The sequence below is a fragment of the Vigna umbellata genome, chromosome 5 (assembly GCF_029865625.1).
Source record: "Vigna umbellata cultivar VRB3 chromosome 5, Vumbellata_1.0, whole genome shotgun sequence".
Lineage (NCBI taxonomy): Eukaryota > Viridiplantae > Streptophyta > Magnoliopsida > Fabales > Fabaceae > Vigna > Vigna umbellata.
This window is the reverse complement of record NC_142169.1, coordinates 27,710,315-27,729,787: the sequence shown is the minus strand read 5'-3', so window position 1 is coordinate 27,729,787 and position 19,473 is coordinate 27,710,315. Positions and strand designations below refer to the sequence as shown.

Here is a 19,473-nt window from a genome sequence, read left to right as displayed (position 1 = left end):
TTACTTCAATTTAATTAAAAAAAACATATTTAAAACGTTAAATAAATTTAACATTAATTCAATTAACGTATTTTTAAAACTAGAATACTAAATTGAATTAAATTTTTTAAAAATTAAACTAACTCTAATTTTTACTAAAAGTAACAAAACATATTTAACCTTTAAATCAATAAATATTTAGTTAAAATTATTTTTAATTTAGTATTTTTGTATTAATTATTGGTAATTATACGTAAATATATTATTGAAAAGATAATTAAAAACATGGAAAAAAAATACTTCCTCTCTCATAATTCTCATGCTTATTTTATTAGTTTTCCTATCCAAAATGTTTCAAGACCCGCAAGTCCACAGAAATACTGGGACCATATGATAATTCCTAATTCTTTTTCCCCCATAAATTCTAAATTATCTCGTATTGTCATTGTTCTATCAATGCATTTATTAAATAATAAAACTATTTTAGTAAAATTATTTTAAAATAAAAAAATTCATTACTGTTGTAAGAGAATCTTAAACTCCATTGACTCAAGTGAGAGAGTAAGTATTATCTAAAAGAAACAAAAACAGAAAGAATGTTATTTAAATTGGAAAGAGTATTATTTAAATAAAATGTTAAATTTGACTAACCTCAAATTTAATACTATTTCTAAATGCAAATATATGTAAATCTATTTTTCCCTAAAGTTCTCATATAGTAAATGAAAAAACAGTCCAATTTGGGATGCGATGATGAAAGAGCACCGAAATAAAATATAAAATTAGAAAAAACAATATATATATATATATATATATATATATATATATATATATTTATATAATTACAATAATTTAATAATTTTATGCAGAAGACACTGAAAGAGGTTAATCAGGAGCATAGAAGTACAAAGGTAGGTTCAGTGGGGGCAGGGTAAGAGTGAAAATTGCAATCAGCCATTGGAAAAGGAAGTCTTAGTGAAAATTTTACTTCAGCCATCAAACTCAAGCAACGGTACCACACGCCATATCAACAGCATGTTCCCTTGTATATATAGATACACTTGCTTCCATAATTTCCTGTGAACCTTATCACATAGCACAACACCCGCTGAATCTTGCTAACTCCCACAACCATGGCCATGGCCAAGGACATAGAAACCGAGGTACCAACTGAATTGACCCACAAGGACTATTACGACCCACCCCCAGCCCCATTCTACGACGCCGCCGAGCTCCGCAAGTGGTCCTTCTACAGGGCCCTCATCGCCGAGTTCGTCGCCACCCTCCTCTTCCTCTACGTCACCATCCTCACCGTCATCGGCTACAACCACCAGATGCACCTCGGCGACTCCTGTGATGGCGTCGGCATTCTCGGCATCGCCTGGGCCTTCGGCGGCATGATCTTCGTCCTCGTCTACTGCACCGCGGGCATTTCCGGGGGTCACATAAACCCCGCCGTCACGTTCGGGTTGTTTCTTGCCAGGAAGGTGTCGCTGGTGAGAGCGATCGCGTACATGGTGGCTCAGTGCTTGGGAGCTATATCTGGCGTGGGGCTGGTAAAGGCATTTCAGAAGAGCTACTACAACAGGTACAATGGTGGCGTGAACTTGCTCTCTGATGGGTACAGTAAAGGCACTGGCTTGGGCGCTGAGATTATTGGCACCTTTGTTCTTGTCTACACTGTCTTCTCCGCCACCGATCCCAAGAGAAAAGCCAGAGATTCCCATGTTCCCGTACGTTTTTCTTTTTACTTTCACTCATAAGGATCCACATAACACAAAATCTCTATACTTAATTATACCAGATTAATTTGATACAGAACCTTGAGTCAGTAAAATACTTATGCAGGTTTTGGCACCACTTCCAATTGGGTTTGCGGTGTTCGTGGTTCACTTGGCCACCATCCCTGTCACCGGCACTGGCATCAACCCCGCCAGAAGCTTCGGCCCTGCTGTCATACTCAACAACGAGAAAGCATGGGATGACCAGGTACGAGATCCATGCATATATTTCATTTCAGTTTTTCTGTGTAACTTTTATGTCAAAAAAAAAACATCAACGATGAAACAGTTTATAAGTCCTACTGTACTTCTCACATGAAGTGGATGCGTTTCAATTATATTTGGGTTAATATGTACGTATAATCTGTCGTTGTAATCTATTATAATTGAACAAATTTTTGTTTAGATGAATTTGTCGAAAGTGGTCTTTAAAATAATTATTTTTTTCGGATGAAATAAAAAATCAGTTTTTTCTTTTCCCAGAAAAATAGTAGCTTATGAAGACAAAAAGAGAAAAGAAAAATGTTAGAAATAACCCTAATTTATAAATGTTCTCATTCAATTAACTTGTTTAAAAATAATTATTTATTTTTCCAAATATTTAGCTGAAATTGCAAACAATTTTTTTTCCATACATGTTCTTATTGATAAATATTTTGTAATGATTTAATTAACAATTTATAGTATTTGTTAATTAGTCAAACTATTACCTAAACTATTCATAATTAAGTTTAATAATAATTTAATAAGTTCATTAATCTAGTTAATAACATTAAACTTGTTACTAATTAATGTATATTATCGTTTAAAATTACCCTTAAATCAAGGCTACCAATTTTACTTTCACTTAATTACTTTCCTCATAGTTAATAATTAATGCTGACTATTATCTTTAATATTTCATAGTATATAGTACTTATCAAGTAAAAAAAAATGTAAAGGTATTGGTCACATTTTACTAAAAAAAAAAGTAGTTAATAAAACAAACAATGAAGCTTGTAAAAGAGACAAAAATAAGATTTTACCGAGAATGTGGTCATTAAAATATTTTTAACCTACACAAATGAAAAAATGTAATTTTTGTTACTAAATTTGGTTCTGATACCTTAAGTTTTAATTGGGTTCTGAAAATTGTTTTGGAATGGTTTAGTGGATCTTCTGGGTCGGACCTTTCATCGGTGCAGCCATTGCCGCAGTCTACCACCAGTACGTATTGAGGGCACAAGCGGCAAAGGCTCTCGGGTCATTCAGGAGCTCCTCGCACCTGTAATTCCAACAAAACCACATGGAGACAGCCTTAATTAATCGTATTCGATGGATCTTGGATTTGGGATTTGTATATCCTCGTCACTGTGTGTATTTATTTATGTTTACTATTTGCGGTAACGTCCATTCAACGGACATGCATGTCCATGTTAATTTGTGTATGCATATCTTTAAGCCTTACATTACATGATCCTCTATCCTACATGTGCGCTAATTACCTGTGGCTGTGGTTCTCGGGCGATGATAGGATCACATGTAGTAGTGAAGAGGTGTTTCTGAGAGCGAGATCGTTGTACCGTGTCTATTTAACTGTGTCGCGATTAATGGATTTATCTATGGGTGTGGTCCATGATTGTTTAATTTTTCTGTTCTGAAATGAAAGGTGGTGTGGTCCAGTACGGATTTTTATTGGACTGAGAATCTTTTCCCCCGGGTGATCAATGACGTCCCTGTCTTTACTCGTTACATGCTTTATGCATGGATGGATGAGGGGGACCAAACTCCTTTCCAAACTGTCTATTTAATTTCAACGTGAGGAGGTGAACAAATTTGAAAACTAAAACTCATAAACTACATGTTAGTGTGAAACTTTCTGAATGTTTGTCATTTTACCCACCAAACATATCTGTCATTATCCAAGATGGGTAAGTGTATGCAAGGTGCAAATTTAGCCAACTTGTGATGCGAGCGATGCGATCGCGACTTTTTGTTGGAAGTTATCCAGGGAAGGATTTGGTTTTTCGATCGAGTTCCACGATTCACATGCTCCCATGGGTTATGGAATTCATATATACAAGTTCAGTACTTAATGAAAATAGTAAATTTGTACTTCGGCACTAGATTTTGTTTAAGTTTGTAACTTCAATAGTTTAAGATAAAGAGGAAGATGAACTACATTTAAGAAGGTTTGATGCTCGTGTTTACGGTTGGAAGTCCCACATGTAATAAAGATAAGGCCAAAATATAATACATAAGTGAGGTGCAAATCTTATCTTACAAACTGATTTTATAGAGTTGAGTTAGACTTAAAAACCCATCTTCTAATTAGTGTCAAAGTCATGATTAGAGTCTATTCTAACCAGTTCTATACCACACAATTTTTACTGTTTAAAAACTCACCTTCTAATATTTACCGCCGGAATAACTGTGATTTTGCATAAACTAATATTCTAGGTTTGAGTGGGTCAAGAAAAGTTTGGAATTAAAGACATGAAATGATGAGAAATAAATTCTGAAATGGATTGAAGGTAGCTGTGCTGGCTCCGGGAAACAGAAACAGCTGGTGAAAAGAAGTTCAGTAACCTACTTCTGATTCTAATTACAGTTTTTTTGTAAAACATAAAATATAGTTATTTGCTAAATGGTAAAATCTTTTGTTTTTGTTTCAACTAATAGTATCAAAGATTTTTATCCGGTAAAGTTTTCTAAAATTATTTACCCACAACAAAACTTTAGACACTCTATCATTGAGGTTCAAGTAGTTGATGCAATTGCTTTCCTTATTTGGAGTTTATGTCAACTTCTAAAGTTGGGTAAAAACCCATTGGAAAAAAAAATCACTTCTCAGTAATGTTGTCTTTGATATATACAAAAAAAATTGACTTCTCAGTAAATTTATGCCTTTTTTATATTTTCTATTTGATGGTTTTTAGTTAGGATTTTAATTAGAATATTTAGCTAGGGAAGAAACGTCTCCAATTCTAATAATATACATAATAATTAAGTTAGGGTACTTTTTTTAATTAATATTAATAAGTATTTTATTTGTTAAAATTGATGGTCTCTTTTCTAGTGTCTATTACAAGTTTTTTAATCAAGATTAAAAGTATCTTCTTTGTTGAAGTTTTAATATCAATGTTAATTAGAACATAAATAAAAATATTTTTCGAAAATTTTATCAATTGATAATGGTAACATTTAAATTATTTTATTTTAAAAAATTAAGCAATTTAAATGAAGCAATTCAAACTTAATACATTTTGTACTTTTTGAAAATCATAAAACGTTTTATTATCATTTGAGCTAGTTTGACAATATTGATTTCAATTCATAAAATTGTAGAAGTGGTAAGCGCTACCATGTAGGAAGACATATGCGCAGATTGGAAACCTTTAGTTATGTTTATTTGAAAGGATTTGGTACGAGGGATTTTGAGGGATTGTACGAACCATTCATCCTCGCATTTTGAATAGATTAGAGATGATTTGAAAATGTTCGAAAGACCAAAATAGCCTTGTTTATCATTCTAATTAAAGTTGCAAGTTTCATGAAACATTCGTACTTGCACCATCAGTGCTTTGAGTTCTTCTTCAGCTTTTGATCTTCAGTTTTGGAGGCTTTCCTTCAATTTTTCACGTGAGAGTGTTGTAACAGTGGAGAAAGGACTGGTATCGATTTTGTGCGTTGGGAATTGATTATGTTGTGCGTGGAATCGGTCCTAGGGTATTGTAAAATTGATATAACCAATTATGATTTCATTGGAATTGATTACAGCTTGTTGTGAATACTTGATCGAATCGATTCCCACTTTTTGGAACTATTTACAAGATCTTCGAAAACGTGATCGATCGATTCCAGTGCAACATAAAATTGATATAACCGATTCTCACTGGCTGTCAAAACAATATATAGGTTCAGTTAGTGTTAACATTAAATAATTAACTAATTGTTTATTATTAATTATGTGATCTAAGAACATTCAAAAGAGCAATGAAAATAATATTAATTACTAATAACAATAACTAATAATAATAATAATAATAATAATAATAATAATAATAATATTTATATTTGAATTAAAATCACATTGATAATTATCTAATTTTATTCATTAAAACTTTTTTAATTTATCATATCATTATATCATACACAAAACTTTGATCTCATATCATCTTAAATCACACAATCTTTTCCTTAATCCATATAACTCTACTTTCACTTGTTTTTTCTTTTCCAAAATCTTCAAATTCAAACAAATGTCAAGTATCCCAAATTACGTCTTCAGTCAATCACAAATCCATTGTTTTGACTTGGGTCAATAATGAATATTTAATTTTAAAAATATCTTAAAATAATTTTGTTTTCTTATCAAACGTTAAAATCTACCAATTCATTCATAATCTACCAATTCATAGTAATTTAAAATATCCATATATGAGGAATGATTTTAATAAAATGTTAGGCTAATGAGTTGCACTCATGTATTTAAAATAAAAATTATTTACTCGATCATTAACGAATTTGAGTAAATTATTTTTCATTCTATGTACATGATGCAAACTATTTTTTATAGTAACTATTTATTTTTGTTCTTCCACTTTCTTTTTTATTTTTCCTTAAAAAATGAATTAAATATTTTTTATTTTTTGTTGTAAAATTTCTGATAACAAACAAGCATGTTATTGGAATAAGTTTCTTAAACGTAGAGTTATTTAAAATGTAATTTCTGAAAATACAATTTATATTGAAAAAAGAAACGTCTTTTTTTTTGGGTGATATATGTACAGTATTAAAACAAAATACCTGCTCATACAAATTAATTATCTCATCATCATATACATGTTCAAGTATATTGACTAGAGATAAGCAAATATATAAAAGTAAAAAACGCATCTCTTGAGTTTTAATTGATACAGACTTTATTTCTACTTTCAATGGTATTAACTAACATATTTTACTTCAATATGTTACTCATAATTTGGTAAATAGAAGATTGATTGTATTATTTTTAGATTAGAAGAATAAGAAATTTAATTTATTAAAATAAACAGATAAAAATATCGGTTCAAATCTTTATTGAATTTTCAGAACTATAACATATTTTAATTTAAAATTATGAATAAATAATAAACAAATTCTTGGATTAAATCTTCACACAGATAACAGCATTAAATTTTATAAACATTGTATTTCAATTTTTGAAAAGTAAAAAATGTATTGGTTTAGTCTTTTATAAATTAGAGGTCTGTTAAATATGATAATTAAGATTCATTATATATATAGTCAACAAATCAGATTTTCTCACATCAAATTGATCTCAAGGAAAAATATACTTTATTTCATGATAATAATTTATTGATTAAAATAAACTTTTTATCATTAGTGCATGGGCTCCTCGTTAAAACGAGAAGGGCCCAAGGAGGAAGGAATTTGGATAAACTGAACCCCAGGAATCAAGGGTAGCTTACAGTTATGGACTTTCAAATTGGGCCTATCCAAATATATGCATTGCATCGGAGGTGAGCTTCACTTGTCTTTCATTATTATTATGACGATAATAATAAAATGAAAAAGGTTATGGGATGATTTTATCATACTCTGCACATTTTTTTTAATCAAGATCATATTTGAGGATAACAAAAATATTTATTTTATTAAGTTAAATTTAATTAAAATTAAGATTAAAATTAATTTATATTTTATTAAATTAAAGTTAACTAAAATTAAAATTTAATTTATATTTTATATATTTTATTATTATTTTATTTTAAAATTTTATAAAATATACTTTTTTAAATACTGAAAAATATTTAAGTATCTGCATGTTTCAAAATATTTGCGAACATTTCTAAACTAATATCAGGATAACAAAATTGGTAAAAAAAAATTGTTGTAGGCACTGTCTACCTAAGTCATATGTAATGTAACATATCCTTTTATATTAATTAATAATTGGGTGATATAACTTTTTAAATATTACAGAATGGTATTTATACTATTATTGAAAAAAATAAAATCATTTTCTTTTAAAACAAGGTGGATTGTGTAAATAAAAACCAAATCAGCAAAACAGTCCTCTGGATTTCGTTACACATAGCCAGCTAAGAAGGTTTATCACACAACCTTCGGTTTTCTCTGAAACCAACACACTCCAAGTGATACGGTACTTCCTCTTCTCTCTCCGCCGTTTCAGATCTACGATTTCCATGTCAATGCAGGTCTTTTAGATATCATGCGTTTCTCACACTATGCTCAACTCGTTTTCCTCTTCTCATTCATCCTTCTTTAATCTCTATGCTTTCATCACATGATCAACGCTTGGCTTTTCATCTGCTTGTGATCGACTATGTATTTTCATCTGATTGATGCAATGTATAATCACCATGGATTATTTGTATATGTTGTCTTTCGATTGACGTTTTGATGCGCGTGTTTGATCTGCTTTCTGCACGATATCGTTGTCTTAAATCGCAAAAAGGAGAATTAGGTTTTCATATTTAAGTTTATTGGCATTGTAAGTATATTGAATCACTTCACCAAGGGAGAACAAAAGTAAATTAAGGGATACTCCATTCTGTTGTTTAAAATTGAAATCTAGTACATATTTAGTGTGATGATTATTCTCCGCCTCCTTTTGGAGTGAGGAGAAGTGTTTTCGGTGGGATTATTTGTCTAATTTGTTGAGCTCAAGGTCTTTGTGTTACAACGTATGCGTAGTTATTTCCATGTCGCGATCGTGGTGGTTTGTTTGCGAAGGTATTTGTTTGAGTTGTTGAAGGACTTGATTTATGTCTAATTTAATTTCGTATATGTTGATAGTTACCAACTGATTTTATCACAGAATGGCATCCAACAGGGGTCAAGGTGGAATTCAACAGTTGCTGGCAGCTGAACAAGAAGCACAAAGGATTGTCAATGCTGCCAAAAATGGTATTGTTTATATTCTTGCCTCCCTCTATCCCTTTTTGCGTTGATATTTTCATTTTCATATGTAGGTCTGAGTTATTGGTTTTATGAGGGGTCAGTTTGCTTGTTTCCTCATACATGTGACAGCAAATTCTTTAAGTATTACTATAATAAGTTATTCCACCTCTCCTCCCCTATCTTTCTGTTTATTTCCTTTATTGTACTCCTGTAACTTGAGCTGAATCTAGTTGTAATCTCTTATCGGTGAACTTATCAGTATCATTATTGTCCCTTGCTAGAAAAATTAGCCAGACTGAAGCAGGCCAAAGAAAACGCTGAAAAGGAAATTGCTGAGTACAGAGCTCAGTTGGAGTACGAGTTTCAAAAGAAAGTGTCAGAGGCAAGTCTATAATTGACTCCAGTAAAATAAATAACTATAGCTGTTGTACTGTACCACTTTCTCGTTCTAAGTTTGTATGCTTTCATTCTTACGAATACAGAGTAGTGGACATTCTGGTGCTAATGTAAAGAGACTTGAGCTAGACACTGGAGCAAAGATCCATCACCTGAAAACTGAGGCAGGGAGGATATCAGGGGACGTTGTCACCACGCTCCTCAAGTATGTAACTAGTGTGAAGAATTAAATATTGGTGCTGGGAACTCAAGTTATGCAGAATAATATATTTCATTCATCTTGTGTTTATTATTGTTCTAGATTGTGGTGGAGATAGAGTATTGCCTTTTTGCTATGATATGTAGTGTCTTGTTGCCATGTAAAATTAATTTTTGATTTGTTAAAATAAGCGGTTAAGAATTCATAGACATGCTTATATGTATCACCACTTTACCATAGGTCTGAGGATTACTTTGTCAGTTTATATTGAGTAAAGCTGAACCAATCATTTATTCTTTTGTAAACACCGTCATATTCTCCTTTTACTTGATTTTGGCTTCGACTGAGTCTGTTAATTGCAGTTTCCACCGTGACTAATACTAGATTGAGGCTCTCCTTTGAAAGCTCTTTACTTTTCTTTATGTTGAAGAGTTTAGTGGAATTGTTTTGTTCAAGGTTAAAGGTAAGCAGTATAAGATGTTTCATAATAGTGAAGTTAAACTAACTTTTGTCAAGACCGAACTAGAAATTAATTTTTAGGGTAACTTATTAATTCTTTATATTAATTTAATATATTCTGTAACTTACACATAAGAAATATTGAACTATAAGTATATTGATTATAGGAAATACTAATTACCAAGAGTAATATACAAGTGTAAAATCTCGCAATTTCTTAAATATTTAAATATATTAAATTTAATTATCACACTTTAGATTATTTTATTTTTTAAATATTTTATTTGGATGAGGAAATTTAAACTTAGTAAGTTTTAGTTTTATTGTTTGAATAAAATATTTTATTTATCACTAAATGTAAAAATTATTTAAATGTTAAATGATTGTTAATAATTAAAAAATGTCAATGTTGATGATATTTTAGATAATTTTTGGTTAATGTTATATTTTAGTTAAAGTAAGATTTTGATTTTTAACTGAGATTGTTTTTAGTTTAGGTCAATTACAATTAGCCTAAAGAATGTATTTTTTCTCTATCACAAATTAGAGAAACAACTTACCAAATTTTACAACTGAAACTTTATTTTCAATAAAAATAAAGACTTGCTCACACTTAACTCTTAATTACGCAATGCAATAAAATTTAAATCCATGACATGTTAGTTTAACAGTAAAACACATTTGGATAATTTACATAAAAGTTGTACATGACCATTTTTCATCATACTAGTCTTTAAAATGTAGATGAGACTCTCTATTAATAGTTTAAATACTCTCTGTTATCAAATCCTTTTAATGATATGCACTCTATTCAGCTTTATAATAGTGGATGCATGCCTCATAAAACGATCATATTTATTTAACAGTTTTAAATTAAAAAAAAATACAAATTGCTTGATGCTTTTAGATATTTATATTTAAAATAAAATATGTATTTATTAAATTTGTTTAGACAAGCTAGATTGATGAACTTAAAAAAATGGTTAGATTAATCTTATATATTTTAAGAATATTAAAAAAAAACTATTTATTGTAAAAAGAAAATTATTTTATATAAGCCTCGTAATAAATTTATTAAAAAAATATTTAATGTGAAAATATATTTGAAGGATGACAAAAAAATTTTAAACCAAATTAAATTGATTCTAAACTCCATTAAAAAATTAAATATTTTTTTATTTAGTTTTTAAATATGACTTAATTAAATACTCTCGGTTATCAATTGACTTTTATTAAATTAGATTTTTTATTAAAACTAATATATTATTAATCCATTTTTTTATAAGATTAAAACTAATTAATTTAAATGGAATCCAATAATATTGTTAGATTTGGTTTAAAATAATTCTAGAAATATTTAATAAAAAATTTAATTTTAAGACAAATATAAGTATAACATTTATACAATTAGTGTTGTCAAAACGGGTCACCTGACTCAACCCAACCTGGTCTACTACAGGTTGATGGGTTAAACGGATTGCCTCACTAGCTCACTTAATTACAATTTTTTTAAATAAAAAAAATACAACTTTTTTGTAATTCAAATTTAAATAATTTCACTCTAAAATGATGTTAAACTCTAAAGACAATTCAAAATAAAAAAGATTAACATACAACTCAGATGTAACTCAAAAGCAAACCTAAAAACGAATAAATAAGTTTATAATATTGATAATTTTTGTGTCATTTATCCATTTATAAGATTAGAGTCTTGAATGGATAAATTTATAATATTTTGCTTTCTTGAAACATCTTTTTCTTTATTCTCATTTACAATAGAATAAAAAAAATGTTAACTAATAATATTGAAACACAAAATAATAAATTAAACTAGGTGGGTTGGTGAGCCAACCCGGCTCATATGGGTTCAACCCGGGTGAGCCGAGTTTTAAGTGAGTCGAGTTAAAAATTTGCCCATATAAAAAAATTTCATTTTTTTCAAATTAAGAGCCAAACCCGTGGTGAACCGGGTTGGCCCGCGGATTCTGATCCATTTTGACAGCACTACAAATAATAAATTTGATCACAATTAAAACAATGACAACATTGCTCCATTTTGAAGAAAAAAATGCAATTGAATTGAGTACAAAATAATGAAACTTGATACTCACATTAACATGTGACACTAAAACATTACCATTAATAATGTTAATTCCTACTATTATCTGAGCCTCATTTTATTGACAAAATCAGCTCTTTTATAGTTTATAACTTGTTTTAATCCTCACTTTTATCTTCCTTTTGTAAATACTTTTATGTTGGGCTACACTTATGTATTTATATCATTAATCCATTTTTTTTAGCTAATTTTGTGTTAGGAAGAACCTCCAACCAGAGAAACGAGAAAAACATAAAATAGGGGAGTCTTAAAGTCTACGCCACCTCCTTGTCCCTGAGCGAGAGCACTATAGAGAAGACTTGCGGCGCCCAAAAACATCGTTGAGTGAGCACATTCTAAAGAGTAACTTTGGTGTTTTATGAAGACCTAGCGCTGAGTGGCAGGCCCCATGCGCTAACTTATGTGTTGTTGATGTGGCAAGTTGAACCCTATATAGCTCAAAGGAAACTAGGTCTTTGGTGGTTTGGAAGCACGACTACTATGTTTGGAGCTTATGGAAGCTACTTGGGGCTTGTGGAAACATCTTCTTCTTCCTCCTTGTGTTTCCTTATTTCATTTTCCATTTTGTAAGCTCAAGGCTCTCCATGAAAATAAATAGCCAAACCCATATTGTTAAGGGCATTTGTAGCCATTGAACTTTCATGTACTTTGTAAATGCTTTGATTATATATATGTCTCTTTCATTAAATGATGATTTATTGTTTCTACTCTTAATGCTTGCTTGAAATAGAGACATGAATAGCTTGATTTGTGGCTTGTTAGGTTTTGGGAAGAATATAGTGAAACCTAAACTTGAAACACGAGATCTAATAGAGCTCGTATCTAGGATGAAACTTGAGTTATTAGTTGTCTTAAACCCGAAATTGTAATGCGGGTTAATTTGTTAAGTGTCTAAGATATTGGTTCTTAGTGAGAAAACCTAGACTCTTTCCCCTAAGGAATTAGGGTTTGAGTGTGTTGACTTTAGTGTTTGGTGGAGAGGACATGATTTTGTGTGTGCACAAGAGTGAAGTCGGTGAATTCTACCATATGTTATTACATATCATTTCTGACATTTTTCCTCTTTTAAGTGCCTCCTACTATCAAAGTTCACCATTTATTTATTTGTTAATTTAACTTCTTGCACACAATCTTATATTCTTTAGTGTAGATGAGTTATTAATCATACAATTATGTAGTATTACACGAGTCTCTTGAAAAACGATAAACTTACCTTTTTATATTACTTGAGCGATTACACTTGTTGAGAAGTTAATAGCCATGTGGTATTTTCATGTGACACTATCCTGTCACGTCACGTGATAGTAAAAGTATCACATATCATATCATGAGATCTGACACGTGAGCAACAATTTTTTTTTTGTAAAATAATTAAAAATAAAATAAAAAACAAATATAATTACGAATTAACACACAACATGTCATTAGCATAGTTTGTAATTTAGTTAAAAAAATCTAATTTTGTCAATTTTTTAAAATTTAAGACTCAATTAAAACAAAAAGCAAAGTGGGAACAAGGATGAAACTTTCAAAAAAAATATTAAGTACAACCAAATAATTAAACTTTAATGCTTACTTTTGACATAGAATTAATTAAAAATATAAAAGTTTTTAGTACCTAATCAACTAAAAAAGAATTAATAAAAAGTCAATTAAAAATACTCAATTTTCATATAGATTTCAAACTTATTAAGCCTAAAAAGATTAAATTATTATTAAATAAAACATTTTGAATTAATATAAATTATAAAATTAAAAATGCAAAAAATACATTGAAATATTGTTAACTTTTTAACAAACGTACCCTTCCTTCTCTCAGTAATTTTAAAAGTAATAAGAATATCAAATTCACATGAATGTTGTCATATTAAGAACTACACCAACTTTATACTACTAGACACAAAACAAAATATAAAATATGAAATAAGATTAAATAACCAAAAGATAAAAGAGAAGTTAGATTTAAACAGTTCAATACTTTTGGTATTTATAAAATGAGAAAGCTAGTTAAATATGATATAAATATGTTAGAATTAGATTTCATCACCCACACCCTCTTATTTCATTAAGTTCAAGATTAAAGATTATTCTCTTCTTAATTGTCATGAGTTCCGAAAAGTTATACAGTAATATTTTACAACAAATTCTAAGTATACTTTATTAAATTACAATTCTTTATCAACTTAATAAAATAAACTCGTATTAAGGTCTAAAGATAATTAATAAATCTGGATAAATAATTTATTGATTGTTCTATTTTAAATCAGGAACTCATAAAAGTTTTTCACTTTTTTATAACATATGAAGCTCCAACATGGTTGGGGATACAATATCAAACACACTTCTTCGAGTCAGGAGAAAAAGAATGATAGGGAAGGAATAACAGAAGAAGAAATGTCCAAAAAAAATATTGAATAATTTAAAATTTTAATTATATTAGAAATTTAATATTTTATTAAATTTTGATTTTTTTTCTTTTAAATTTTACATATTTTTTCGTTTGAATTACTATTTTCCATTTGAAATTTAAATCACAATATTTTTCAATTTCAAATTTAAATTGAAATTTAAATGTGATTTATTATATAATTATATTATTATTATTATTATATTGTGTGTTTTTTTATTGAGGCCACTTTTATATATTTTTTATTTATTTTTTTAAATTATGGAACATAAAACTGAAAATTTTATAATTTTAATCTACTTTTTAAAATGATTAATTAAAGTCTTATTAGATATAAAAATTATAAAGAAAATATATTAAACTTTTACTTAAGAAAAAGAATTAAATATTAAAATATTTTTCACAATAATCATACTAAATTTAAAAATATAACATAAAGTTAAATAGTCTAACAATTTCATATTATTTTTAAAATATATAACATATTATATTATAATTAATTTTTAATCTGTATTTTATATTTTTATATTTAAATAAATTTTATTTTACTAGATTAATTTATTTAATTTTTATATTTAGGTAAATTTTTTGTATTTTATTTTTTTTTTATATAAGAAATTAAGATAAATATGTCTAATTTAAGTAAACATTAATAGAAGAGTAATTTACCACTTTATGTAAACATAATCAAAATATACAAGAGATTTTGGTGACTATATTTAATCTAGACAAGAGATATTTAGTTATTCATAGAGTTAAATAACATGAAATCTATACAAAAATAATGAAGAAGAAATGGAGGTGAAAGAGGGTGTTTTCAATTGATTACTAGTTGAGCAAGGACCATGTTGGCTTGATTGTATTTGCTTCTTCTATATTCTTTTGTTTTCTTAATTTTTTCTTCATCACTAAATCTTATCAAAAGAATTTTAAAATGTTATGTGTAATAATTAAAAAATATAGTTAATTTCTATTTTTTTAAATTGTAAAAACTATCAAAATAAAGTATTTAAAAGAAATTAAATAAGTGAATGCTATTGTTGATAAAATAAGTATAAAGAACACTTATTAAATGTTTTTTTAATAATTAAATAATGTAAAAGCAGTTCAAAATTAAAAAAAAAATCAAAATTGTTCATAATGGTTCATAGTAACTTGATTTGATTCATGGAGCAAATGATTTTGCATTCCAATCAAAGTATTCTTGGAGTTTAGTTCTATACAGACAGTTTGCGCTCATGTGACCTTGTACTATGTATATTTAATGTGAGTTTTGCCTAAGATTAGAAGAAAATATTAGTTCATTAATTAACAAAAATGAAACAAATAATAAATTCTTTTAACACATCTTTGTTAATAAGACAAAAGTCAAGACATTCTAAAACAAAATTAGGATCAATTTACAATACTTGTTTGTGAGGCAAGAGACAAACTAATTGAACTCACATCACACAAGTTATAGTTAAAATATTGCAAGTTTTAGAAAACTAGCTTAAGCATATAATATAACTTATATTGAATGATATATTATTAATGTCATTGGCTTAAATATTTTCAAAACTCAGATTATTTTTTTCACATTAACATAAAGAATCATTATTATATAAAAAAAAGTATAATTTAACAATTTTTTTGATAAAATAGACTTTTTATTACTAATGTTCTGCTTTTAAAAATTATATCGATCCTTCTCGAATATGATCTCTCCTTTATACCGTTGTTCAATAATTTATGATAGTTTATATGTATTGGCCGAATGTCTGTGCTCGTTTAATTGTATCACATAGCTCCTCTTCGATTTGAAGTACCAATTGCTGTGTTGCTTTCATGAAAATAAAAGAGGACCACTCACACCTCATTGCAAAATCATTAATACGGTTTCATTGTAAAAAACAAAAGTGTCCCCCACATTTAATTGAATTGCCAGATTTAAATTAGTTTTAAGTTAAGCATGTCATGTTAGAAAAAAAAAAAAACTCAAGGACACAATAAAGGAACAACAAAGTGTGTCCATAAATATAGAAAAGTTGAAATTAGAAGACAAGAATGTAAACTTTGTTTTCATTTTTAAGGCTACATGTTTGAATTGACATATATAAGTATGAAATCACGTTGTAATATTAGATAATGTAATTTTAGAAAAATATTATACATTTGACATGCATGCTGTCATGCCATGTTCACTGGTGTCTCTTAGTGTGTTGTCTTATATAATCATTTAAAAACTGTTGAATTGAATTGAATGTAATAGTAATTAAAATATAAGTGCAAGCAAGTTAAAGTTGGAAAGGAATTCTACATTGGAGTGTATGTAAAGCAGAAGGCATGTGCACAAGTGCTGGTAGCAAAGCATAAACAAAAAACATAGAAGGTTATTCCAAACACATATATGTTGCCAAAGGAGTGATATAGCAGGTTGCTACTTCATACAACAAGGTTTTGTAAATATTTGTCTTGTCGAGTATTCTCTACAAGATTCTGAGTATGGAAAATCTGCAGCTTTATTTACAACTTGAACGTGTTTGTTTCAGGATTGGTTCTGGTACTACGAGAGATTCCTGTCTAACTAGAAGGGAACCCTCTACTTTAGCCATTCTGCTTTTGCATAATTGCATGTGTCTTTGCCCCGTGACTGTTGTAAGCATTACCAGGACGTTGCTTTTTTTCTATCATGCATGCAATTCGTTCAGCAGTTTAACATGTTAATGCCTTTCAATTTGTCTTTTCTTTTTCTTCGGATCTAATAAAGTTTCATGCTTTCACTTTTAATAATTTCATTTTGGAGTTTATCAGTTTTGCATGGAGTATCAAGAGACAATTTTAGAGCACCCGTGTATACTATGCAAGACAATAGGTTTACATAGTTTGGTACAGGCGACAAACCATTCTGATTCAAAAAATTGCATTGCAATCAAAGTTCACAAGAAATAGACAGATTACTGAACACTTTTTCACAGTTGTTTGTTGCTCTAACTTTTAATTATTATATCTAATTATATCTTTTTAAAGTTACTGCGACCATAGGTTTACACAGTGGACCACATATTACTCAATGAAGATGGTAGTGTAAATTTGAATCACAGATATTTTTGACACCCATAAATTTTTTATATTGATTATTTTTTTTATCTTTTCTAAAATTACAAAAGTTTATTTGTTTATGATTATTTTATATTGACACCCATAAATCTTTGTGTCGTTTACTTTTTCCAAGTCCCAAAGGTAAAAACTGATTTTACAGTTTTTTATCTTGCAAAGTGGTAACAGTTTAATGCAAACGGCTGCAGAAGTTGATTCAATGATAAAAAAGGGACATAAGGAAATTAAAGAAATAGGTATAGAAGAGCTCCCTAGGAGTACAATTCTTTCAATTCTAGGTTGTATTCTTACATCATGTATACCATACCAAAAGAGAAAGGAAAAAGAAACACTTTGTGTAAAGGGAAAAGGACAAGAGAGGGAAATATCTTGTTCTTTAAAGAAACTGAATGGTGAGGGAATAGGAATCTTAAGGGGATCCAAGCGCTTGTAGACAAGTTAGTTTCTCAAGATAAAAATGACTTGCCCTTTATGCAATGGAAAAAGAAGTTGAATTCTGAGCCATGCCTAGAGCCATCTCAGCCAACAGTAAACATGACAAGACCCTCATTGTCTATGTCCTTCAGTCTCTCCTCAATCAGTTTTTTTTATTTATATGTGTATGTATGTAACACTATTCTTCAATGAGTTTCTAACTCTTAGGGAGTTTGAAAAAGTAAAGTATAGGGAACAGAAAAAGAGAGAGACAAGGTAGGTTCAGGTAGAATTATTTACAAAAGTTAACTTTGCTTCATGCCAAATTGCTAGCTTCTTAGTTGTTTCCCAAGTTAAAACAGTAGCAAGAGGGTTTTAGGGGTGTTTTTGTCATTTGAGAGACATGGAAGGCCTTGTCTTTGTATATATATAATATGCTGTTCAATTGCTTCTACCTCATACATAGTACTTTCAAATCATCTCTATGCATCTTACCTTCTTCTTCCATGTTAGTGAGATAAATATGGCTAAGTTTGCATTTGGTTTTTTATGTTACTGTTAACATACTTGCGTGCCTGGCTCCCTGTATGCCATTTGCAGAGCCCATCAGAACATTGATGGCTTTAACTAATGGCGTGCGAGGAGTCATGCATGTTGTTAGTTATTAGTTAAAACAAAACTGATGTAGTTTTGGTTTATATTTTTTCTGAAACTCGGTTCATTATGTCTCTCCTTGAATATGTTTTGTTTTTCCTAATCTTTCTTCCCTTCTGTCGAATGATGTTAGAAGAGGTTTCCTCTCATGTCTGATAAATGATTAATCTATACTGAGCATGTTTAATTGTGTTAGGTTTAATCCATATAATCTACCTGGTTCAAACTATCATCTAGAGAGAGAGAGAGGTAAGAAACATTAGGTATAAAGGAAATTAAAAAAAAAAAACATTTTTTCTTTTGATACTTGCTTCTCTTCTTATCAGTATTACATGTTAATTGAGATCTTTGGTCCTTTAAAGATCATTGTCATCTTGAATTTGACGCATGCACCAATACTTTTCATTGTTGTGTTGTCATTTTTTTTGTGTGATTGACTAGTTAACATCTTGGCTTCGTCTGCATTTGTTTATATATACAGTACATTTCAACCCAAATCGTGCATCTGGTTTTGGGATATTCTCTATTTCACTAGTTTGAATTAGTTGACAACAGTGGCATCATTGACTGTAAATTTTGATGATAATTGAGTAGCAAGCTTTAGAGAGCAAATATAATGTCTTCTAGTTAGCAGATTTTTTCTTGAATTGTTTTCTGTCTCTTTCATGCTTGTATTACTCTTTTAGTGACACAGGTGTACTCTCTTGAAAATTGGAGTTACGTCATTGTTTGTGGAGCCTATGTTAGCCATGCTTGTCAGATTGATTAGTATATTGAAAAAGCTTCTGCAGAACACTTTGTATTGGTAGTGCACTTTAAGAAGACTTGTATACTCAACAGATTCTTGCTTTTCTGGTTTTTTCCATCCAATTTGTACCTATTTTGTTACACAATATTCAGTAATGAATTCTAGAGTGAGAAGTACCTCAAATAATTCAAATATTAGTTATAGCAACTACATTCACACAATTTAGAACTGAAAGAAAATAGTTCTATGACTCCACTTTTAAACTATTGTTGAATCATTCACTGGTACAACTATTTATTTCTTTTTTCT

At 29.1% G+C, this 19,473-nt stretch overlaps 2 protein-coding genes and 1 long non-coding RNA gene across 4 annotated transcripts; all 3 read left to right on the top strand.

The window, feature by feature from the left end:
* The first annotated feature begins 1,049 nt into the window (after positions 1 to 1,049).
* On the top strand, positions 1,050 to 3,439 carry LOC124830263 (aquaporin PIP2-7-like). The gene is made up of 3 exons (XM_047303929.2): positions 1,050 to 1,712; positions 1,828 to 1,968; positions 2,911 to 3,439. The coding sequence occupies exons 1-3, from the start codon at positions 1,113 to 1,115 to the stop codon at positions 3,028 to 3,030; spliced, it is 861 nt and encodes a 286-aa protein (XP_047159885.1). The 5' UTR covers positions 1,050 to 1,112; the 3' UTR covers positions 3,031 to 3,439.
* A 4,361-nt stretch (positions 3,440 to 7,800) lies between these two features.
* LOC124830277 (V-type proton ATPase subunit G-like) lies at positions 7,801 to 9,620 on the top strand. Of its 2 annotated transcripts, none has more exons than XM_047303940.2 (4): positions 7,801 to 7,908; positions 8,587 to 8,675; positions 8,951 to 9,051; positions 9,152 to 9,620. In XM_047303940.2, the coding sequence occupies exons 2-4, from the start codon at positions 8,588 to 8,590 to the stop codon at positions 9,293 to 9,295; spliced, it is 333 nt and encodes a 110-aa protein (XP_047159896.1). In that variant the 5' UTR covers positions 7,801 to 7,908; position 8,587; the 3' UTR covers positions 9,296 to 9,620. The 2 variants fall into 2 exon arrangements, with proteins under 2 accessions (XP_047159896.1, XP_047159897.1); XM_047303941.2 differs by having other exon boundaries at positions 7,822 to 7,963.
* Positions 9,621 to 17,632: 8,012 nt separating this feature from the next.
* LOC148198041 (uncharacterized) lies at positions 17,633 to 19,473 on the top strand. Its single transcript, XR_015779873.1, has 2 exons — positions 17,633 to 18,038; positions 19,103 to 19,473. It is a non-coding gene; the product is annotated as an uncharacterized LOC148198041 (long non-coding RNA).

Coding starts and splice junctions, on each gene's coding strand:
- LOC124830277 (XM_047303940.2), top strand. CDS start 8,588: ATGGCATCCAACAGGGGTCAAGGTGGAATTCAACAGTTGCTGGCAGCT. Junction 8,676..8,950: donor TGTCAATGCTGCCAAAAATG/GTATTGTTTATA, acceptor GTCCCTTGCTAG/AAAAATTAGCCAGACTGAAG. Junction 9,052..9,151: donor TTCAAAAGAAAGTGTCAGAG/GCAAGTCTATAA, acceptor TTACGAATACAG/AGTAGTGGACATTCTGGTGC.
- LOC124830263 (XM_047303929.2), top strand. CDS start 1,113: ATGGCCATGGCCAAGGACATAGAAACCGAGGTACCAACTGAATTGACC. Junction 1,713..1,827: donor CCAGAGATTCCCATGTTCCC/GTACGTTTTTCT, acceptor ATACTTATGCAG/GTTTTGGCACCACTTCCAAT. Junction 1,969..2,910: donor AGAAAGCATGGGATGACCAG/GTACGAGATCCA, acceptor GGAATGGTTTAG/TGGATCTTCTGGGTCGGACC.